Source organism: Pocillopora damicornis, chromosome 3 (assembly GCF_964200805.1).
Source record: "Pocillopora damicornis chromosome 3, jaPocDami1.2, whole genome shotgun sequence".
Lineage (NCBI taxonomy): Eukaryota > Metazoa > Cnidaria > Anthozoa > Scleractinia > Pocilloporidae > Pocillopora > Pocillopora damicornis.
This window is the reverse complement of record NC_142672.1, coordinates 1,632,230-1,655,820: the sequence shown is the minus strand read 5'-3', so window position 1 is coordinate 1,655,820 and position 23,591 is coordinate 1,632,230. Positions and strand designations below refer to the sequence as shown.

The 23,591-nt window shown below is 38.6% G+C and overlaps 3 protein-coding genes across 25 annotated transcripts in view; 2 read left to right on the top strand and 1 right to left on the bottom strand.

The window, feature by feature from the left end:
• The first annotated feature begins 39 nt into the window (after nucleotides 1-39).
• LOC113665841 (uncharacterized) lies at nucleotides 40-3,347 on the top strand. Its single transcript, XM_027181568.2, has 3 exons — nucleotides 40-622; nucleotides 1,322-1,511; nucleotides 2,469-3,347. Exons 1-3 carry the CDS (start codon nucleotides 176-178, stop codon nucleotides 3,113-3,115), a joined length of 1,284 nt encoding a protein of 427 aa, XP_027037369.2. The 5' UTR covers nucleotides 40-175; the 3' UTR covers nucleotides 3,116-3,347.
• LOC113665840 (uncharacterized) overlaps nucleotides 3,335-23,591 on the bottom strand; it is a 21,015-nt gene continuing 758 nt past the window's right edge. The window contains exons 1-13 of one of the 22 annotated variants that reach the window (XM_089201928.1): nucleotides 16,155-16,313; nucleotides 15,723-15,792; nucleotides 14,883-15,135; nucleotides 14,736-14,797; nucleotides 14,553-14,626; nucleotides 9,908-9,992; nucleotides 9,476-9,567; nucleotides 9,139-9,222; nucleotides 8,789-8,829; nucleotides 8,165-8,281; nucleotides 7,431-7,586; nucleotides 6,268-6,706; nucleotides 3,335-5,802 (exon numbers count right to left, since the gene is read on the bottom strand). In XM_089201928.1, the coding sequence (XP_089058054.1) occupies nucleotides 5,054-5,802; nucleotides 6,268-6,706; nucleotides 7,431-7,586; nucleotides 8,165-8,281; nucleotides 8,789-8,829; nucleotides 9,139-9,222; nucleotides 9,476-9,567; nucleotides 9,908-9,992; nucleotides 14,553-14,626; nucleotides 14,736-14,797; nucleotides 14,883-14,942 (1,959 nt within the window). In that variant the 5' untranslated portion in view covers nucleotides 14,943-15,135; nucleotides 15,723-15,792; nucleotides 16,155-16,313 and the 3' untranslated portion in view covers nucleotides 3,335-5,053. Of the gene's footprint in view, nucleotides 5,803-6,267; nucleotides 6,707-7,430; nucleotides 7,587-8,164; nucleotides 8,282-8,788; nucleotides 8,830-9,138; nucleotides 9,223-9,475; nucleotides 9,568-9,907; nucleotides 9,993-14,552; nucleotides 14,627-14,735; nucleotides 14,798-14,882; nucleotides 15,136-15,633; nucleotides 16,314-18,624; nucleotides 18,755-19,505; nucleotides 19,699-23,591 lie in introns of those variants that run through there. The other 21 variants (XM_089201927.1, XM_089201934.1, XM_089201938.1 and 18 more) reach the window with 21 other exon arrangements.
• Nucleotides 16,415-23,591, top strand: part of LOC113665842 (uncharacterized) — a 21,863-nt gene continuing 14,686 nt past the window's right edge. The window contains exons 1-2 of one of the 2 annotated variants that reach the window (XM_027181572.2): nucleotides 16,415-16,857; nucleotides 17,045-17,253. The gene's annotated coding sequence lies outside the window, so the exon portion shown is untranslated. Of the gene's footprint in view, nucleotides 16,858-17,044; nucleotides 17,254-18,856; nucleotides 19,078-23,591 lie in introns of those variants that run through there. The other variant, XM_027181571.2, reaches the window with a different exon arrangement.

Genomic DNA, 23,591 nt, shown 5'->3' with positions numbered 1-23,591 from the left:
TTCGAGTTATTCCGAGCTTCGTTTGAAATGCACTTTTTTAGCAACGGACCTAATAAGTCTGCAGGTCATAACATATTTCATCCGATCTCCTACTTTGTGTATAAATTCTTAAATACAGCAATATTCTGCGTATTTTTGAACGAATTCATGATTGCTCGTGTGACAGGCACACCGGATGTTGCGTGACAGTAAAAGAAATGCCACCTCACAAAGACCCTTCTGTGAAGCTCCGCTTGTTAATACCAGTGCAGCCATCATAAAGTGTTCGACCTCCACGGCCATGTATCTTCTACTGGCCTCGACTTTACTGTGCTTATGCTTCACTTCATCCAGTGGAGCACAATCACGTTATCGACAGCGAATTCTTGTTCTCGGAGGTGACGGAATGCTAGGAAGCGAGACGGTGGCTCGGTTGAAGCTGAGAGGACACGACATCACAATCGCGCATCGAGGGACGTGGTACTGGGACTCTGCTCTTAGAATCAAACCTTGGGTCAAATTCGTGCCGTGCGATCGAGCTAAGTTTAACGATTGCGCTGAAAGACTTGGAGATGTTACACAAGAGAAAGGCATGTTTGATGTGGTGTTCGACTTTAGTGGTTACAGACCTAGTGATATTAAGGTAAACAGTCACCCTTTGTTACAATGTAATATCGATGTTTATTGTCAACAATTTGTTTGTTTGTAAACGCAACATAACCTGTCGGTGCGTTCTACGGGTCTTTACGGAGTGCGTTCTTCTACGATAGCGTAAATGTAACGTTAATGAAATTTAAAAAATTCAACGAGTTAAGGCCTTGTATTCTTATCCTTTATAATCCGTGCAAGCGCTCGTGTCAGAATTCACGCACATAAACGATACATGGCTCTTACAGGAGTGCATTTCTTTGTCACATTTCACTGTGATCTGTTACAGCTACCGTTGCGTGACAACTTCCTCGCGGCCGAACATTAAGGTAACAGAATCGGTGAATCAAAGTGCTTTTAACAGAAATCATGCGCATGTGTGACGCTTGGCACTTGTTAAAACGAACTCAGTGAAATTAGACGTTAAAAAATTTAAGATTCCAGGTAACGAATGTTTACTGAAATGATATCAAATGGATGTCTCTCTGCAGTAGTCTTGATTTTGAATCAATCCGTCCTTGTTTAAGAGCTCTTTTCGGCAAGCACTAACTAATACACTTAATTCAGCTACCTCCAGTTGGGCACGGTAAAGATTGAAGATTGGGACAATTATATGGAAAAGGTTTCTGTCCTCCCCCCTCTACCCTTCCCACCGTGAATTTCTACTTTCTTAGATTTTGTTTAACATCCTCAGGATTTTATGCTCAAGATGCGTAGCAGGATTCGTCGTTACATTTACATCAGCACTGATTCTGTGTATGAGGTTTGCGAGGAACCTTCCCACGAGGGACCCACGCGTGAGGACGATGCCAAGCGCCCAGAGGATCCGAAGACAAGGGAGGCCTATAGTCAGAAGGACCCTTATGGAAGTGCAAAGCTGGAGTGTGAGTACATTTAACCTGCTTGCTATTTCAAGCATCTTTTTGGGTACAAGTCTTAATCTTAAAAAAAGCAAAAAGAACCGATTGGTCAGTTTTCTATGATATTACTGACTTCTCTTCCCTCTTAAAATAAAGGTTATGTAGCTTACGCAAATTGTTATCGGTTAGTTTCGATCTGTTAGGTCGATTTGTTGGCTATAATAATGTCGTCAACCGTTTGCACAATTGCCTATTGTTATGGAAACTTGCTGAGTGTCGTCTGTACTAAATCTGTGAACCCAATTTGCAAAGTGAACCTTGCCGGCGAGCCAGCCGCCATTGTGAGCGTTAAAGGACGTGCGTTTCTCCACCTGCGGGAAGATTTGAGACGAATCGGGGAGAAGCTCGCTGAGGGTCTGGCACTATCAGTACGGAACCCCTACAGGACGTCTCTATGGCTCGCGTTGCTCACAGCCTCGTACTTTCCCGCAGGCGAAGAAACGCTTGTGCCAAAGCACTGACAATAAGGGTCTGCTCGCTGGCTTAGTCAACCTTAAGTGTTTCGCATCAGTAGGCTTCTCAATTATAACCTTCAGACTTAAAAGCCAGACGTAGCTATGATTTTTTAAAGAGAGAGGTGGGGTATTGGATACGAATCTTCGCGTGCTGTATTCATGTGGAAAATAAGGTCTGCCATAGAGTATCTGGAAAAGATTTGTGCGGAACAGATTCTTCGAATTCGCGCGCTTTTATCATGTGAAATATAAATTTGTATGTACTTAAAAAAGTATCCTAATGTGCGAGCAGGCCTTCATCAAAAGCGCTTCGGTACAAATGTTTCTTCGCGAGCTAGAAAGTTTGACAGCACCGCGCGCAAGCCGGCGCGCGGTCTCATTAACCTTCCTGCATGCACATAATTCCCCTAACTACGTCTCTACAAGCTCAAAGTATTGTCTGAACGCAGACGAATTTGTCTCCTAGGTGAAGAGGTTCTCAGAAGAGAACACGAACTATGGAACATTCCTTTTATGATTATTCGCCTTCCTGACGTCATTGGAATGCGAGACAACACCGATCGCTTCTGGCGCTATCTCCTTTGGATGCGTTTCCACGACATCTTTGACAAACCTTTAGAACTGCCAAAGAGTCTCCAAAACAAGCCGCTCAGTTTCGTCTTTGCCGAAGATGTCGCAAATCTCTTGATTGTCCTACCCGAGTACGACGAGAACGTATACAACTTCGCTTACAACCTAGCCTTCCGCGAGACTGCAACGCTGGAGGAATTTCTCCAAATTACGGCGAAGCATCTTGGTGTTTCTGACGTAGAATTTGACAAGTCTAGCGAGCGAGGAACGTATTATTACCCCTCGGTGACGCGCGGACCGGTAGATATTAAAATGGCGTGGAATTATCTTCGCTGGAATCCGCACACACTCGACAAAGCTATTAGGAAGACAGTTCAATTTTACGAGTACGCGATGCGTTCAGAAGATTTTAAAGAGAAAAGAAAGGCAATCCTGGACAGTTTGCCTGTACCTGGTCATGCCATGGAAGCGTTTAAACAACGGCTAAAAGAGGTCTACGGCTTGGACTACGATAGACCAGCAGATGTAAAGGACGAGTTATAACCATTAAAGTGCCTACGGAATCCTACTCTAGGGAGGTTTCTATGTGACAGATTTATCAGCACGCAATTACGTGTAGCCCCACTTTCCAAGCATAAGCTGTTGCGCTAGTCGACGCCCACGCCGCTACGTGCATTAATGATAATTTAAGGCTGTATGCAGAGGTGTATGTTCTGTTGAAAGGCTGAACAGAAGTAATAAAAGATTTTTACGGCAGGTAACTCCCTGTAACAAACTGGATATCTCTATTTTATTGGAACCACTTAGTCTAACTCCAGACTTTAAGATACAATGGCCGGTAATATAAGTTTGCTATCCTTATTTTTTTATAACAAGTGCAGAAGGTTCGACTTAAACTTGAATTATTTGAGAACGATTACACAAAAAGAAAGTCGATGAACAAGCACAGGTACGAAATTACATAACGAACCGCATAGATCAGAACAACCGGAACTACCGTTTAACTATGAGATAAATCTTCCGCTTTATCAATTTAATCGAACACAAAATTTGAACAGTAATGTGATCAATTCTGACAATAAGAGGGCCAAGTTACACAATGTTAAGGCAACTTTTCCGTCACTAACAATTGAACCTAATAAGCTGAAGGAGATTAGGAAATGTTGGTGTACTGGTGTACACCAACAAAAAAAAAAAAAAAAAAAACACGAATCAACGAGAGAGAAAAAGGGGAGTTCGAGAATGGAAAAAAAATCAACCCGGATTCTAAGTGACGAACCACCAAAAAAAATTATCAAGTTTTGGAGAATCATAGAGCGCAACATAGCCCTCGTATAGCGGCAAACTGTTCCTGCATATATAAATTTCTATCTTTGCTTATTTACAGCATGTGCCCTTCCATTATGTGAAGTGCGTTTCGCATAGGCTTCTAGGAAAAGGGTGCTACATCTCCATAGCAAAAAGGTCAACAATTATCTTTTTGAATCGTTGATGCCTCAAATTAAGTAAAAAATGACAAATAAAAGTGATCCATGGAAATGAATAGCGATAGACTGGGCGAGACCTGTCAACCTTGGAAGGCGCCTGCGCTTTCATTACTGCCACTAACTTGTAGGACAGCGTTGAATAAGGTTCTCGTCCACTCCGATTAGCTTTACGTCAAGAAGAAACAGCACCAGCCGTTTGAACATAACAATCTCATTTCCATGGGCACTGTTCAAATTAACTTTAAATTACGATTGAACAAAAAATGTCGTCCAAACTGACAAATCTATTGACACTTTAGAGAAGCATTTCAACACCCATCCTAAACTTAAAACAAATCTAACACAACCAGAGTTCGTAAAAAGGAATAATGGCGTTAAACTAAGCGACCGCGTTCTTATCGTTGTTATAAATACAGGACAAGATGATTTTTTTTGGCCCTGATATAAGCGCCGTTGGTGAAATCTCTACCCAAAGCTCTCAGTATATATATTAAAAATCTCGGAAGGTTAGCGCAGCATTCATTTCATTACAAAAGCTTTAGAGCTCTATTAATGGAAACATTATGCAAACTATTAACATGATAACTTTTTTAAAACGCGCCGCACGTCTTTAAATACTATAAAACCTTTAGCATGGCCGATTATGGCCAACCTAACACTTAACAATTTAACCTTTTTCTGATCACGCGGTTTGACAAAAGCCCCCACCGCTTATATCTACTTACATACGTACATTGTCTCCTTAGTCCTTTTATGTAAACCATTATATGGCACCATATTGACAGCATACACGCTATCGTAAATATGGTAATTATATAATAGTCATTTCACCATCCCACTTCACTTGTTTCCGCAGCATGTGAATATCATCACCTTTCAATCACAAAGTTCACATGGCGAGATAATCAAATTGATTATTGAAGATACGGATGGCAACTTAAACGTCAAAGTAATTTTTTAGATTAAGTTAGTAGCTCTAACAGTTTCATTGATATCAAGACTGCTCGCCTTTGTCTTTCGCCTTGGCCTCGATCAGCTTTTTCTGACGCCGAATTTGTTTCTGTAGCATACTTAGCCCTTCTTCATCCGAGTGAGCGCCTTCACCCAGTTCCTGATCCTCCTTGTTCAGTTCACCATCAGAAAGTCCAGTCCTTCTCTCCGGACACGGCGGTGGAACAGATGATTTCCTTGCGGGAGGCATTGGTGCACTTCTGCTTCGCGCGGCATGACTTGCCAGAGCTGCCAGATGCGCCTGTTGAGCTGCAGACGGTCGCCCTGATACACTTTGACTCCTATTGTACGTGGACTTCGCTTTCTGCTGGGGCGCCCAACCGCCTGAGTTTTCTTGTATACTTTCCGGATTCGAGCGATGGTAACGTCCTCCATAACTAAAATATCCAGAATCGCTGCTGTTCATGCCACCAGCCGGCACCTCGCCGTTGCCTGAATAGCTGCTTTGCGAGGAAGTCTCACTGTCGCTACGTCGATGCGCAATTCCTTGGTAGTAAGGCGACATAGCGGAAGCCGATTCACTCATACACCGTGATCGAGTGCTGCTAACAGCGTAAGGCGTGGCGTATTGAGGGCCCTGGGTATTCCTTCCTGAAAGCTCGTTGGATCTCGGGTGTTCCGCGATCGAGGAGGGAAGATATACTTGTGCAAGCGAGGCAGAAGGTGACCTTTCCCCTGAGGAAGACGAATAACACCCGGAGTCCGTAGACGTTGTCCAAGATGTTCTGTCGCCTTCAAGGAAGGAAAAGAAACCAAATGAGAAACTGCTGAGTATTACCCTGACATCTTTAATTTTACCCATAACTAATCAGTGATCCCTGTCTCCATGACGAATAAGCCACAAAAAGTCAATAAACAGCGAAAAAAAAAAAAAAAACACCAGTCAAAGATAGAGAAACCCTCGGTTTTTTTTGGCTCTCTTTCGTACCTGGCCCTGGTACGACTCCCAATGGACCCGCTCTCTATCCTTGGCTCAAAGGACACAGAAACTACCTTCACTTGGGATACTTGACAGGTTTCTCTGGTAGTTTGCTGGTACAGAGTTTTATTCCTCGGCAGAGAGAGCTGGAACGCTTAAAACCTTCGAAGTTTGTAGTCCTTGTAAACACAACACAAGATTGACAACCGAACCTTTCGTTGCAGTGTCTATCATCAACCAATCGAGTTTGACAAAAACAATTACAATACTTGACTTGCCTGGATGGGGTAAGGTGGGCACTGCTCCAGGAAAGGGTGGAGGGGGTAATGGTTCGCTCTGCAAGTCTCCCGAGTAACCGGGCGATAGCAGCGGGGTTGGCGGCTGCGGGAAGCTCTCAATTGACGGCGACCCAATAGACGAGCCTAAAGATGACATTGAAGAGTGCGAGGAGGTCGAAGAAACACTAAAACTGGTAGAGCGTGCGCAGATCCGCGGAGGCGCGACTTTCTTAGGAGAGGTGGTGGGTGTCACCGATCCAATGACCTTGTTCCGCGTTTGAGTGTGTTTGACGGAGAATGAATAATGCCGGCTGAAAGCGTTGTAGTAGGGGTCCGTTTCCGAGGGAGGCGGCGGAGGAGGGGTGGTAGGGGGGTCCCGGCCGGTATGCAGCGGACTTGCAGCTCTCGTCAGAGTTGCTGTTGGACTCGGTGGAGGAGACTTAAGTTTAAAATAAAAGAGGAGAAAAATGAATTACAACATGATGTGAGAAAAGTTAGGATAATGACAATTATATTAAGGTGGTAAGTTTCTAAAGAAACTGTGGTGCTGCGCCGGTGGGAGATTATAACAGAGTAATACAGTACTAACAACTTTGCTTAGCATTTACTCTGACGAAGGGCTGACACTCGAAACGTCAGCTTTGAAATTCTTTACGGTGGCCTATATATGTTATCAACTCAGTTGATAATACTAAATTATGATTTTACATTACTGTTACAGTACAATAAAATATTTACCTATTATCCTTAATTTGATTATTATTATTTACAATTTACTATTTATTATTAACGGATCATGTTACTGACCCCAACAGACAAGTTGTTCAATTTTCATCAGAAGTTGCTTGGATGGTTAGCTGGTATTGCAAGAAGAAACTACGTGTTCATCACTTCAGGGGGTTCACCTACTCAGCGAAATGCTGAGCGCAAGCCGGTGTTATCAACTATAGACTATAAGGGTCTACAGTATGACTGGCAGGCATTTGATTCTCTGCGAATGTGCAGCAGGCATTTAATTCTGATTTTCTCATTTGATTATACGGTATAATAGTCTACGCGAGGGTAGCCCCGCAAAGGACTATTCTCGGTGGCAGTGACTGGATATTTTTCAACTTGAGCGGAAGTGACAATCAGATTTAAAACTTAATCGCCGCTTATTTTACCTGATCATCGTAATTATGATGATCCGACAATCTGAATTCTCGCACCAGATCTTCTCCCGCTGGTGGCAGAACGGTGGGATTTTTTGTTTGTTTAACGATGTCCTCGAGAACAGACTGAAGGTGTTCTAGTTCCCCTAACATGGACATCTCGTGCTCCTAAAAGAGAACAAAACCATATTACATTAATTTGCCCAAACGTAAAACATGATCAACCGTAAAAGTAGTTGGAATAAAGTTTGCATTTAAAATAGCAGCTGTCCACAAGAGTGAATGACAAAAAGAGAGAATATTAGTCCCAAAGTTTACTGTACTTTCCTTAAAAATGTTTCGCAGTTACCATATCCACTGCAAGTGGCCAATTAGGTTATTTTTTGCGGCCAAAATCCTTCGCTACTTGTTGCTACCTGTTCTCAACTCTTGTGGGCAAATAAGAGTTTAAATCTCCTGATTCTTTCAAATTATGTGTTAACAGCGAAACATGTCAAAACATGTTTCGCGTAAGATGCCAGTAAGTCACTTAACACTTTTCCACCTCAATAATTTTTTTCCCAAACCCGTTCATGGCCCATGCGCAGACGTTCCAGAACTTACCATGAAATGCGCTCAACTTTGGTTATTTTCAACTTTGTAGTTGACCGAAAGCATAATTTCGGCGTTCATTTTTTGGTGCACTTACAAGTCAAACAAGGAAACAAAGATGATTTGCTTTTCTATGGCCTAATAATCGGACCTACCACAACTGGCCTAAAACAAGTTGACAGCATGCAGTATCTGGTCCTTTCCTCAATCAACGCTCTCTGAAGGAATCGCTTTTCCTGGTCTTCAAAAAGAGCTTGTTGATAACTTGCTTGCTGTAAAATCAAGCAACAGAATTAATAAATTCACAACACTGAAATCTGTGTTCTAGGAGAACTATGCCAAATATATAAATTATGTGTACGAGTAGATTCTAATGAGCACTACTGAAAACTATATGCCAAACAAATTGTTGCTTAGAAAAACGAAAAAAGATTCAAGTGGATTCAACTCAGTGGAAATTCTATATCAAAATGCCAAAGGCACTCAATTAACCCTTTAAAAGAGAGATTGGCATCTAATTTCTCCTTGACCTATCACCCTTGACCTATGACCCTTGAGTCAAAAGTCAAGGTCACAAAAAAAAAGGAAACGATCACCAATTTAAGAAGCTCTTGAATGTCACACAAATTCTTCTTGTTAGTAACATAGGAAATGTAAAGAGAACAGTGTGGAGAATGGGAATGCTGATGTTGGGGTGTGATGAGTTAAGAAGCCTAATAAAAACCAGAGATAACAATTTGTAAATATTGATACCAAATACATGCTATATTAGTTCTAACCTTCATGGCAGCATCCAACTTTTCTTGGTGCTCTGATTTTCCTAATAGAACAAAGAAAATCAGGAGAAAAAGAAAAAATTAGTGATCATCAAAATTGAGAGAAAATTACTCATCAGCAATTAAGAGTGACAGCCATGGACTGAAAAATCTTATGTTCTTTCTGTGACAAAGAGTGCTGAGGACCAAAAGAAAGAGCTAGCACTTGACAAACTTTGTGACTTACTAAGCAAGGATTTGTAAATCACCCTCTAATGGTCAACTTGACTTATGGCCAGAAAGCTATCCTCTGAGGGTGTGTCCTTTGCTTGAATACTTTAAGACACTAAACTGAATTCAAAGGCTTTGCTCACCTAACTCACCTTTTTTAACCTTCTTTTGCCATTTACTTGTCTCTGCTGTGGCCTTTTTTAGTTCCTGTTTGGCTTTCTTATATTCTTAAAAAATAAAAACCACATAAAAATTAAAAGAGAATCCATCAAAGACTGTGCAAAGCCAGTCTGTCAGTAAGTGAAAAAGGGACACTAGTGTAACTAACAAGATAAAGAAATTTTAATAGTAGTGGGATGTCTTGATGGCAAGTCATTTCAGCACGTTATGGAAAGCAGAATAATATATCTCTTTAACAAACTATATTGAGAGCATTAAATATTAAACAATTATTTTGTAGAGTTTTAGGGAAAAAACTACCTTTTGCATGATCTTTGTCTGTCTGCACAACAGACTTTTTCCAATCATCCAGCCTCTCTTGCAGAGGAAATATCAGTGACTCATTTAGCAATCTGAAAATGTCATCAAAAATGGATAATAAATCAGTGAACTTCAGATTGAAATTTATCCTTGCAAGTCTTTGACTTTTAAGTGACAAGTCACCAGTAAAAAAACTGAGCCTAATTGTGAGGCCACTCTGAATAGTATGACACTTTCAATCTGAATGACTTGAAAAATCCATAACCTAAGTGATACCTAAGTCACAGGAGTCTCAGGGAGTCTATGTTCATCCTTACATGAGGTACAAAGCTACAAAGCTACAAAGCTGAGCTGCTCTTGACTTAAGAAGCAGAGCTACCAAATTTCAAAGTTAAAAATCTCTTAAGTTCCATGTATTTCCTATGAACATACCCAGCAAATCCTTTGAGTTTACCATCCACACTGCGATGTCTTATCACCATTTTTGTGAGAGAGCCTCCAATGTCTTTGCAGCATCCTGGCGTACAATAATTGATGATTAATAATTGTTATTGACCAGTGAAATCAGTCCACTAATTATAAAAATAAGTCAATGACAATCTCCAAAGATTGGTCTTGTCCATGAACCATGGACAAAATTTTGTAATTACATGGAAAGTAACAACTATCTACATGAACTCCTCTATAATTCTTTACAGATCACAACCAACTTTTGAAAATGTTGAGATCACAGCACTGCCAACATGCCCTGAGTTTCAGGCCCAGAATATTGGTAATCCTTGTCTGATGAAATATATTAAGCTTGAAATTCTATAAACAAAGCACTTTAAAAACATGGATATTTTTTATTTTTTGCTCAGTAATATTTCACTGGGTATAAGGCACATTAGGAACTGACAATTTTGTTCACTTAACACAATTCTGATCCATACAAGTTTATACATGTATGCTACTGGTAAATAAGGGCAACAACAAAGATTTGCCCACTGTTCTCTGGAGATTTTGGAGTTACCAGCCATCAAAAAATTTTTTAATAGTAGCAGGCAGTATACAAGTCAGTGCCCTTAAGAACATAAGCACCTATTTCTTTAACATCTATTTCACTTGCTTTAATTGACTGCTTTCTTTTCAGTTTTAATCAATATTTTTTGGTACTACACAGAGTAAGCAAAGACTAAAGTTATTTCTGATAAAGACTGGTCTTTGACTATTTTGTTTTGATGAAGTAACTGGCGCTTCAAAAACAAGAAGCAGACAAAAGGGCAGCCGCTGGTGATTCTAGAAAACACTGTTTGCCTAGATTAATGTATAAGACACCAAACAAATGGGTTGTCAATCATCTTAGCTCCATTAAGTGACCACAAGTCTGGCATTCCATGTAAAGGTTTTTAAGTAACACAAACTATTTCTATCCAATCTGGAGCCAAGGCAAATTGAATACAAAGCTGAAATTCTAAAATTTGCTTGCAAAATAAGGCATAGAGGAATACTTCAGTGACTTAAACGACAAACAAAAAAAAAATCTCCTCCATACCTTATGCATAGCATGCATGACTAAAACCATACATATTGTTATCATTAGAATGAACATTTCTTAAACAATTTTGCCATGATAAAGAAAATTTAATTAAGAACACAGGAAAAAAACCTTTCTGAAGGTTTTTCTGCTTTCATTCAACACAGTGATAACAAGATTAAATATAAGGGAAAATTGTGTACAGGCTGTAATTAATAGTTTTTCAGTTACCCGCTGGCCAGTCACATTGTGAGGATAAAAAAGGACATTCTTTTTCAATTCACAGAATGACTCATGTGAAACCAATGTTTGGTCTAAAAATATAATTTTTAAAAGTGTAATTAGAACTGACAGCAATAATTTATGATTGGCAAAGTGCTCCATTCATCATCAGTGAACTGGAAAGGAATGTACTATGATGACATCATTTTAAAATTTTAAAGTCAGAGACAGGAACAAAGAAATATTTACATAGAATGACATTCTTTGTTTTAGGTATAGTAGAAATGAATAAAAAAATATTTTTTTGTTTGTGATAAGTAAAAGGAACCCCCTCCTTCCTGACTAGAAATCTTCTCTAAGAGACAAACTGGAAATATTTCTTGCAACATTGTGTAATACAGCCTAATAGCACGATTGTATCTGCATATGAGCCGCAATCTAGTTAATTCTGATATGAATAATTGACCATTTAAACAGAAATAAACAGCATTTTTAACATTTTGTCTGTGATAATAGCTTATTTGTTGAAGCATAAGTTATCTAAGTGTAAAATTATAAATGCCCAAAGTCAATATACCTGTTTTACTCAAAGCTGAAAATGTCTCTTGATAAAAAGTACACTTTGACATGACTGTCAAGCCAACTTTGTTTCAAAACATTTCTGTTTTCGCAATTAATTCAGGAGGGTCAAAAACACTACAGATTCAAAGGTGTGCCAGTAAATTAATGGCTCTTTAAACCTAGGACTTATCAAAAGGAAGTTGAGGTATTTAATTAAGCACAACAGCCCCATGTAGAGGAAAGGTGACATCTTGGTTAATGAGAGGATAGTCATTGCTAAAAGTAGCTATGTCTTCCAATATGGCAACACTGGGTAGAAATAAAATGAGAAAGTTCTTATCTTTCAAATTTTCTATAAAAATTTGTGTCCCCTTATGAACAGACAAGATACAGAGACAGCTTTATTTCTTAACTATTTCCCCACATAACAATCTTAAAAAAAAAAAATGAACCGATTTGACAACAGAGTGCTTCCTTTTTGCTGTATTTTCTAATCTTCAGTTGATAATCAAAATAATTAGTTTTTAATCCAAAATTTTACAATTAATCAAAGCTTATTTGGATAACTCACCCAAAGACAAATTTGGTGATATCATCTCAATGCACATTCTATTTTCATTTCCTCTCATACTTATGACAAACTAATTTGACATCTCTTCCAAATGTCTGCTGTTAGATACCAAAGCTTGGTCAAAGATATAAAATTCCTTGCACAAACTTCACACGAAAGATATGCAGAACAGAATTTGTCCATTCCTAAATAATAAATTAATTCTCTCCTTAGCCTTTTGGTAATGTAAGTGAATCAAATTTTTATTATTATTATTATTATTATTTTGCTGCATATGTTCTAAGGGGTATGTATTACTCTGTGCCTGCCTTTCAAATTTGTAACTGCTTTCATAATCCAACCATTATAAAAATTAAATTAAAAAGGTATATTTCAGTACCTGTCCTTTTTACAAATCAACATAATAACAAAATTCCCAGCAGGATGCAATACTGTTATAATTTTCCTGAGACACCCAACAGGAAAATAAATTTGGCAAAAATCAATCTGCTGTAGTAAACAAGTGATTGATTTAAAAGTCAAATAGAGGGGATACTTCGTCGTGTTAAAACAGACCTCCACATCTGTGCAAGTAACATTCAGAGCACATTCAAAATTTCACGGTACTTACTTATATGACAATTTTATAACAAAATTGCTTGGTGTAATGTAAGTACTTTTGACAAAAAATTACGTGATATAAAATGTAGGAACTTTGGCTCGTACAAAGCATTTCCAACAACTTCAAATATCTTCTAAAAACACACAGAATAAGGAATTCACCGCAGAATCTTGAGGTCGATTAGTTACATTAACTGTTTCCGTAAGAGGAGATGATTGGTGAACACATTTCGTTCTAAAAAATCAGTATCATGGCAAAAACTTCAAATTTTGCACGACATTTTTCGCATCGAAACAAGATTTTAAAAAAAACTCGCGCAGTTGTATTATAAATACGGAAAAAAGATATTTGTTCTGGCAGTTTGACAATATTTAATCGGTAGAGCTTCCTTTTTGAAAATAGACCTCCGAGCTCGGCTGACATACATTTCCTGTTTTTGCTTCGTCTATCTGAAGTCAATCGATTCTTTGCAAAATTCTGTAGAGTGTTTTTTCAACAACGCGGATTTTCAAGACTCCATAAACTCAATTAGCACCCAGAAATACAGAACAGGTGGCCGAGGATTTATGACGGAAATAATGCAACGAAACCAAACCGCAAATTTGAAGCAGGGAAATTGATAAGACGGCAGAAAAAATCACGATTGCTTACAGTGAAAGCATAGTAAAGAAAAAATATTTTCATGCGCCGAAAGAAAGAAAAACAACACAAAAATTTCCCTCAGTAAACACAAGCAAATATCGTAAAAATTTAAATGGCGCGGAACAAAATTGCGCGGTAAAATACGATTTTTCTCGCGCCAAAATTTTTAACGGACCATGGCTTGAAGCTGTACTCTCAGATGTTTTTTTCGAGCAAACAGCTGAAGCTATGGTAATAATTTCAAGTACGAATTTCCTGAACGTCCCTGGTTTATTTCAAGTTTGCAACGTCGCCATAACCGTGTCATATTTCTCAACCGAACAACAACAAAGCAATCGTTGTATGCGCAAACGTCCTCAATTGTATTCATTCTTGGATTTTTCATTTCAAATTCACTGGATCGCTTATTCGTAGAGCCAATAACTCTGTTTAGCGCAATTCAACATCAAATTTGCCTGTTATCCAGTCATTTTACCTATCTAAGAAGCAGAACTAAACAACATGCCGTCGCATTTCTTTGAATTACAATAAAATTATAAAAGGATTTGTAAATTCCCTTATCGATCGCGTTTTCGTGGAGGATTTCAGAGAATACTAGATAAAAACTTTCAAAATTTAACTATCGAGTGTTCTTAAAAGAGAAAATGGCTCACTAGCCAAACATGAACACGAAATTCTTTCACAAAAAGTAAACCTTGCCAAAATAAACAACGACTAAAAATATCTTGAGCTCAGACTGTGACCCAATGAACCCAAACCGTCGAGTGACATGGTTCACTACAACATGTGCTTTTGACTTGTGTAGTTTTTCATTTTCGGAAAAAAAATTCAGAGAAAATATCTTGTTGAAAAGCTTCTTGAATACCTTGGCAGAGTTCTTTCTGAATAACTAAGATTCTAAAGCAAATGAAAGTTTAAGTATACGCGGCAAAATGAGAGTATAGTGTAAGAGAGGTAAACTGACCTCGTGATGAATTTGCGAGATCCGCAATTCGCTGAAAAGCGTCCAAAAAAGCGTCAGCAGCTACAACTGTTGCCCTGAACAAATAAATATCAAAACCAATAACCCTCTTTATTCCCTAAGGCAAAAAGATGAGTGATCTAAATGTAGATAAAAAAAAATCACCCCAAATTATACGAGACGTACTTGAGCGCCGAGTGTAGTTTGCTTGCTTTGCCGACGAAATCTTCCCAAACAGGGGCGCTAGACTGGATGAAATTGAAATATTAAAACTGAGCTTGTCTAGGAAAATTGAGCATCAATTAAGTTTTCAAGATCAGAGAGAATTCTCACCTTTAAATCGTTCAGTATCAAGTGAATCAAGTTGCCTTCGCTGTCTGCGTTGTCGCCCATAATTATGGCGGTTTGTAGTTCGCTTTCGATCCTCTTCTACCCTCACGTTTTCAACATGAGTTCACCGAAGTCTCCCAATCTTTACCTTGGAATTCCAGGATTCCTTTCGTCGCGTAGGGGTATAGGAGTGTCAGTTTTCACGTGGTGTACAAGGATATCCCACTAAACGTACGGAAGCAGAACTATTTCTTTTCTACAAAGGGAAAATACACCTTCCGATTAATCCCACACATATCACAGTCTGTGATCAAGTCACGTGACATGTTATCACTGACTTAATTTACATACAACAAAAGACGCGGTCGATGGCAAATTAAAACAAATTTCTACTTGGTAGTATCATCAATTGACAAATTTACGCTCAGAACAGGAAATAATATTCATCGAAAAACGTCCCGAAGTATCGCTTTGCGTCGCTAAATTGAAGTTTTTACAAAAGATCGAGACACGCAACGATCGATAAATGATATTGGAATGATATCTGATAAATCATACGCATTAAATTTAGCAACGTTGAAATATAGAACCCAAGGCTTCAATAAGCCGAGTATTTCAGGAATATGTATTAAATTTATACTATCTAGATTACGATGAGGAGAAAAATTTGCGTCTTTAGAGAGATGTCAAAACCACAAACTTAAACAAAGGCGAGCATGGCAGCTTGAGGGCTTTACTTATCAAAACTACATACCTCATGGCAATTATTGGCAAAAGAATTGTGCGCAGTAATTTTTGAGACCCATATTATCGATACATAAGTAAGATGAACGAATGAAATACCTCGACGTTCCACTTATCAAACGCGCGCATCTTGAAAATGTATCTGGGAACTTCATTTGCCAAGAATTATCTGCCGGTGAATCATATCAACAAAAAATATCTGAAGTTTGTCTCTCTTTGAGGACTTGAACAAAGTGACTAAAAACATATGGCGGCAGAATCTTTTAGCGATATGTCACCAGGTTGTAAACTCACATAGCCGGCAAATCAACATCGGAGATTTTGATCGAAAACAGATCGGGAAAGGAATGAAAAATGTTGACTTCCCTCGCCTTTTGGCACCTCCATTTCATTTAAAGGTATTTTTGTCACCGTTCAGAACGGAGATTAGCACCTTGATTCTTGGTGCTAAAAGAAAATTAAGAAGCTTTTCAATATGATGATCAGGTTCAATTCAGTGATCACTTACAACTGAGATGAATTTACACTCACTGTACTTCTCGATCCAGTCTTTCCAGTTTCCTGTGTAACAATCGTCACCCACAAGTTTCTCTTCCAATTTTTCTAATATTCTGTTTCCTTAGACTGTTTCACGTCAGAGAGATAAAAACACACTTAAAGCGTGTTTTCTAGAAAAAGTACTTCGTAAATAAGTGCGGTTTGAATCTCCGACTAAGTTGTGGTTTTAGACAAGATTAACGATTAAAGGCCGCCGTAAATTACTAATTCAGAATTTTGTCAATTAAGAGGTCATCATCGAAATTCTTAATGAGATAAAACGGCTCGACTTTTCTTACGGAAAGACAGCTTTTGTCCAAGTAAAGGAATACCAAGGCCCATATGTGCAATTCATATTGCCTTTGAGGGAAAAACGTCTCGGAAATGGGTACTTGAAGTAAGTACTGCTAGTAGTGTCTCAACTGTGATGTAACGGGAAAAGCAATGAAGTGGTTCTGGAAGACTCGGCTTTCAAAGAACTTGTCCAATCAGTTTGGAAACTGAGTAAAGTAGAAGTATGCAGTAGGAAAAAAGGAAGCTGATAGGATAAAAATAAGAAATGTGACAAACTTTTTTGAGCCAGAGTATTGATATTGAACCGAGTGACATCTGTTATATGTTTCTTTAACAAGATAGTCGTTACACATGGAGCTGCGAGCGTTTGATTATGCAACGGAATGGAAAATCACGAGAACTCGTAAGTGTACCAAGATGCAGTCAATATTTGTGCAGTTTTAGGTGTTGATTTTCATGGATGTAGGAAAGGACAAGGAGAGCAACAAACGCGGTTGACCACACTGATGGAAGGCGAGCTGAGTCTCATGCACCGCGAGTCCATTACAAGTTGCTCGAATTATTTTTGGTTTGCTTATTTCTTATTCTAGGTTTTTTAGCCGTTTATAAACAAAACAGTTAAGATCAAAACATTGGCAAGAAAATCAAAGCATCCATGCATATGAACAGCCAAGGCACTTTGGTTGGGTGCGTTGGCGCAGCTTCATCGCAACTTTCCATCTTTCAGCTGCACTGTTCGAAGAGCGTCACTCTCGGGCTGTATGACTATTTCGATGTATCCGCGTGTAAAACCTCTCATGTAAGTAAATCATTGAGGATAAGCTTAAATTTGATAGTACGCAACAAGGCATTTTTTTCCCATAACAACGCAGCCGTAGTCTCCAAAACAATAAAACGCATCTCGCGTTAAAATTCAACTTTGTTTCGGGTTGGAAAACAAGAGATGCTTATCTGAAAACTCTAACAAGAAGCAGATATGCTTGAAATGCTTTTAGAAAAAAGTGGAGCACAATTTCACAAGTCTGAAAAGCCTTTGACGCAGTAAGCTGATGGGCTGATAACTTTCCGATGAAGGTGGGAGAATTCGTGGTCAATAGATGAAGAGATCGGCCAGTTATCACCATAAACTGCTAAGCCAAGCAGTGAGAAGTGGTCTTGCTCATCGAGAAAAATAATGATTTCTTCGCTTATACTTATTAGTGGTTTATAAACTTATATAAATTATGCGCTAATTCTGAACAATTTTTGTTTAGAGACAGCAACAGAAGGTGAAACTCTTAATGCGTTTCAGTTTTCGGCTGCAAGTCTCAAGCGCCCGATATCATTTTCAAATTTTACGGTTTTTTACTCGTACATCGTAATGTTTAAGAATCAAGTCGGTAGAACTGACTTCTACTCATTCGGAAAATTCAGCGATATTTTTAGTCTCTTTTCCTCTTCCTCTAGACGAAAACGAAGTTATTCGCTTTCTTTTCAAATAGACCAGGACTTGAATTCCCTCGCTGTTTTCTTGTTGAAAGTGCAGCGTTCTGGTACAAATGCGCAATACTTTTCGTAATGTCATAAAAAAAGGCTCATCCCAACAATTTTCAATTCTTTTGTTCCCTTGGTAACATTTTTGGTCAGAAAAAACCGCAATACTTCGCCCCAAAGGAAGTAGTTTAAATGTTTGGCACGCCCGCAAAGATTATATTGAATAGGGGCCATCATCGTACTTGAAACACCCGCCGTGTTGTCTGAGAACCCTGAATTTGCTAAAGGGAATCGTGCCGTAATGCAATTACTTTATAGATACGCGATTCTAGTCGACTATCAGGAATACAGATCTAAACACAAACAAACTACTACTCGACCTAACAATTGTATGAGCTTGAACTAACAGACGTCAAAAAGCAATTTGGAAACCACCATAGTATATATTGAAAAAAAATACAGCCAAAAAAATGAACAATTGATAAATGTAGAAAAATCTGGAGGAAAGAACAGCTTATCAAAGGAATGTTAAACATACCGAAAATGCCAGTATATGGAACAGAGCATTGTCAGACCTAATAAATAAAGTGCGCAAGTTTGTAACTCGATCACCATAGCTCGAAATCGTAATTAGCTAAGAGACCGACAAATGCTCGATCAAGAATTCTACACACATGTAGAAATAACGATTACTAACCAGATATAACTAACATATGGAGAGCCGCAGTGTCCCGATTTCTCCGGCAGCTGTCATTTGAATTCTCAAAACTTTTGTTTTGGTTTCGAGTGAGTAAGTATTAATATTAAAGATCAGCTCTAGTTCGTCGTCATACGGGATATCGCACAGACGTCATGAGACAACTGTCACGATCCAGCGGAAGTAACGTGACGTTACATGTGAGTGTTGAATGAAAGTGTCACGTTACAACAGAGTGACTGAATCAGGAAGAGACGTGTCATGGCGAAGTTGAACTCCATTTTACAAACGACAACAAAACACAATATACAAGCTAATAACGAAGAAATTTGACGGGTACAAGTGCTGACAAAACTACGATTAAGAATCCTGGAACGGACTGTCAATTGGGTAACGGAATAAATCTACACGTAAAATTCAGTTAGTCTAAAGATGCGACAAACGAGATCTCAGGTGAGAATTCGAAGCGCTTTCTAACTTATCTTTAATCGATTCTATGTCACTTTGGCTGGTATAGCCTTCCTCCAGATAATCCTTAGAGCTATGACGCAATTTGTCCTTCTCTAAAAACCTGAACTAAGCCAGTTTTCATATCTGATTTGACTTCCTTATCTTCCGGCCGTACGTTACGCTTGCCTCGTGGATGTTTTTGTGCCGAAGAAAACGCATAATTTGAGTTTCCACTCTCTAAATTAGGCGCAATTCACTCTGACGTTCAAAATGACATCATTGACAAAAGCAAAAGTACACATGTCTATAAAGTTTATGTCTCGAAGAAATCTTCGAAATAACAAAACATGCCTGAATTTGTGTCGAGTCAACGTTCCTACTCAGAAAGACTTCGCACAAAATCAAGAGGGAAAAACTTAATTCACGCTTACCTGAAAGAATCACCGCAAGATCTGAAAGACAAGCTATGCTCAAACCGGTATATAAAAAAATGCATGTATCACTTCACACGCTGAGACCAGTTTTGTGCGTGGCAAAACAAAACATTCAGTCGTCGTCAATAGACAGACTGCTTTAAGCAGTTTTCTCCCGTGGGCGAAAACTAAAGCAGTGAAGTGGCTGCCAAAGAAACACATGATTACCTTTTAAACGCGTGACTGGCGAAGATATTGTGTGAAGTTCCCACGCTTAGAGAAGGTTTTCGATAAGAATTTAATATCGGTTGATTTTAATATGAGAGTACCTTTCGTTTAAAAAATTTGACCCTCTTTCTCGATGTCGGTTAAACATCAGTCGTATTTGTTTCATTCCGCGTGGGTTGGCAGTTTGAAGTACCTGGCATTATTTTTGTTAATGACCTATGCGCGTAAACTTCTTAGTATGAATCGAGTAATTTTCCGATCCCAGTCTTTCACGCCTCTCTCCGGAAACTCGAGTATTTGATTTATTTTTAATATAAAAAACTCCTCTTCCTTGAACCGGTCGTAATAAAAGCGAAAAGAGAGGACAATGTTTAAAAAAAGTCAAGAAAGCGAGCTGGCGTTTGTAGAGTATTTTGATTGTTCTTATTTTTCATTTATTAACTTTTGTTTGGATGTTGTTATTTTTGTTTTTTTTTTTATTCTTCAGCCAGACCAGTCTAGACTAGAAAAGCATGGACAAACGAAGCCAAAAAGAGATTATCTAAGTCTGTTACATGAGCAGAGTTTAAATGGAAATCTGTATAATCTTATAAAGAATTTTGGAAGAAGGCCAGTTGTGTTAACCAAGGAATCTAGCAACTTCTTCTCTTCGCTTCTAAGAAGATAAGAAAATCTAATTAGTTTTCTATGTTATAATCATCAAGTAATTCGACATATTTATCTAAGTTCTCTTTAAGTTAAGAGGCAAGATATTTTCATGTGGTGACAGCATCGTTCAAAAAACCGTAAAAGTGAACGTTCTGCAAATATTTCTGACTCACAGTTCTCATAAATACAAGAGAGCCCTTTAAATGGTTAGATCGGTTGTAATAGAACTTTAAGTTCTGAAAATCTCGGGTACGTTGATTACAATCATACAGGACGTGAGAGTAGTGTACGTAGGATTTCGTTTTATATCCTATGGAAGATTAACTAAATCAGTGCTTAATTCAATAACTGCTTAGATTACTGAGTACACTCAGCTACTCTGTAAGTCTGCTCTGCCTCAAGAAACGACTTCTGTTCCTTAACGATCACTGATAATCAAAAACTGGATTAATGCATGATAACACTTTAGAGTTTTGATTGGCTTAGCTAAGCACCCACCCTATCTTCTTTACCGTGCGATCCTGGAATCCTCTGACTACTGCAAAATCATACGGTTATTTCATTTATTCCTTTTTTACAAATTATCACTCGGCCAGACTATTTCTACTATCTATTTAGTATTTTTGGTAATCTTTTTAATGGCAGATTTTCTCCAGAATTTTGATGTAATGCCAACATTCTCATGACTAAGCACCCTTGAGTGGTCAAGTGCACAAAGAGAGAATCTTGGACTGGATTTCCGTCGAGAGGAATGTCACTGACCACGCAGCATTTTCATTTATTACACAATCGATGAAACCTTCTTCATGGGCACAAAGTCCTTAAAAGCAAAAGAGAGAATATGTTTCTCCTTGCAGCTAAACGCGCTCTTTCGCGTCACTCGCATGGGGCACGCGCTTTCAGTGATAATTTTTTTCCGCCATCTCTCTAAATTGTACAATCCAAGCACCATTGACATAATTTGTTAAGGGCCAAAGGAGACTATGAATTCATGAGCTGACCACTTTTTCCGCAGCGTGATACGATTAGGAGTATTCCCAGTGGTTCTCATCCAGACCTTAACTCGAACCCTTCCCTAACAGTCTGATGGTATTCATTTATACTCTCTTGTTGACGTAGGCCGTGTGAAATTAAGTTTCCTGTACAAGACAACAACACAGTGAGCCCAGTTAAGGCTCAGTTCCGAACCTCCTCGCCCGAAGAAAAGCGCGCTTCCGTTACACCGCCTCATTTAGCTCCTACATGGGGAAGACAGATATGCACGCGTAATTTCTGACGCTGGAAATCAATTTCCTTCACCTTTTAGTCCACGCTTTTGAATTGCAAGTTCTCCTCAGACTAAAGAAGCCGTCCTGGCATAGTGCGGGAATTATATTTGCGATTTTTGCGCGATTTTTGCACGATTTTTGCAAGCACAGCCAATACTTATAACTTATCACAAATGGGGGGTCAAAAACAGAGTTATGATACAAAACGGGCTATAACATGTTTCAAATTGAACTCCAATAACGGCTGTAGGATAGACGTAGAGACAACTAACTGGAGACGTGACATAATTATATTGAAAAGTTACCTAGTTCAGCCTTGTAGTTCTTGTTATTCTTGTGTATTTTTTATAATTTCATGGCTTTACTGCATATCGATTTTCCGCTGAAATGCTTGTTGCGGCCATACAAAAATAATAAGAATATAAAAAATGTAAAAAGCTTCATTCGATTTGTTTTCTGATCGTTTTTAATCAGTGTCGAAGATTTTTCGGTGCTTGACGGTTTCCTTGGGCCAAATCTTTATATTCACAAAAGCTCGAAACCTCAACTTCCCGAAACAAGCCCCAAGAGATGAAAACATTGCGCTGTGTGAAATTCACTTTAGGTCATGTTTAAAAGCATTGAAGATGCTTTCTTACAACCCACTATTGGTCTCAGTCAAGTTGGGTTCCTATGATAAAACAAAATATTTATACAAAGGCTAAGCTTTTCAAACGTATGCCGCATAATCGGAATCGTCTTTATCTCAGATTTTCATCAACAAAAACTATTTTCTTTCCGTTTTGCGTACGAAGCAACATACATAATCTTCATAGATATTGATTTCAAATCTGTCAAACTATAGTTAAAAACTACTCTCTTTTGCATAGACGCCGCTATAAATGGTTGCCTTGGGCAACAGACGAGCGTTGAAGAACTTTTCTGTTTTGAAACCAATCACCTATATATTGGCGATTGGTGCTTGTACACGCGAAAAGAAAAGCACAGAGTATTCAGGGTTTCAGCTTTTTCATCTGCCAAGTTAAGTTTCCAATTGGATTCGATGTATGTTGTGGTTTTCTTAGAGGTAATATTTTGGTTATAAATCACGTGAATTTGCTTTTTTTCCGTCCGTGACGATCGATGCCGCCCACAAAAACAGCTGCAATCGTCAAGTCTTTCTCAATGATGACAACAGGCCGAGTCGCCCACACACTTTGCCCCACGGAGCAGTCGTTGAATAACACTGCGCGCTGCGTGTGTTTTGTAGTGCTAAAACTCAAATGTGCTTAAACAAGAACTAAGCTTTGTATCTTGTGCCACAGAGAAAGAATATCCTTGCAGTTTCCGGCTAAATTAACTTTCTAATAAAGGCTAAAATATATTAAAAGCCGATGGAATATTTGACGTTTTCCTTGTTTGATGAATGAAGGTAATTTGTTCGAGCGCAGTTGCTTTGCATTTCCAAAGGGTTAATTCATTAAGGCAATTTTTGCGGGGAATTTAGTCCACTTCGGACGGAAGAAAGATTAATTAAAGATAGGTTCTCTTTTCACAACAAGTAGAAACGGCTTTTAAATTCAGCAGCGAAGTCAACAATCATAAATTTAGATTTTCCGGTTATTTTTGTTTTTTTTTTTTATCAAATGTACCCGGGAAAAGAGAGACAGAACTACTTGAGAAACACAAAAACTGATGATATTACATTACTTTTATGTTTCGCGTGATGAAACTTAAGGAAGATGTTTCGTCATTATTGTTGTTCACAACTGTACTCGGGAGGTAAAAAAAACATCACAGCGCGATGGATTCATCGGATGTATTCGTTGCAACAAGCCCGCTCCGACATTATGAAGCAATAGATTCATTTTTCATACTAATCGAATAGAATTATGTGAGCGAACGCTCGCGCGCAACTTCAAACAGCATAAATCGTTTTCATTGATCTTGGATATGAGAAGGAAAACATACGGCTACAAAT

Excerpts from the sequence above, each read along its gene's own strand:
- LOC113665841 (XM_027181568.2), top strand. The coding sequence starts at position 176 with ATGTTGCGTGACAGTAAAAGAAATGCCACCTCACAAAGACCCTTCTGT. Across the intron at positions 623-1,321 it reads ACAGACCTAGTGATATTAAG|GATTTTATGCTCAAGATGCG; the intron begins GTAAACAGTCAC and ends TAACATCCTCAG. Across the intron at positions 1,512-2,468 it reads TGGAAGTGCAAAGCTGGAGT|GTGAAGAGGTTCTCAGAAGA; the intron begins GTGAGTACATTT and ends TTTGTCTCCTAG.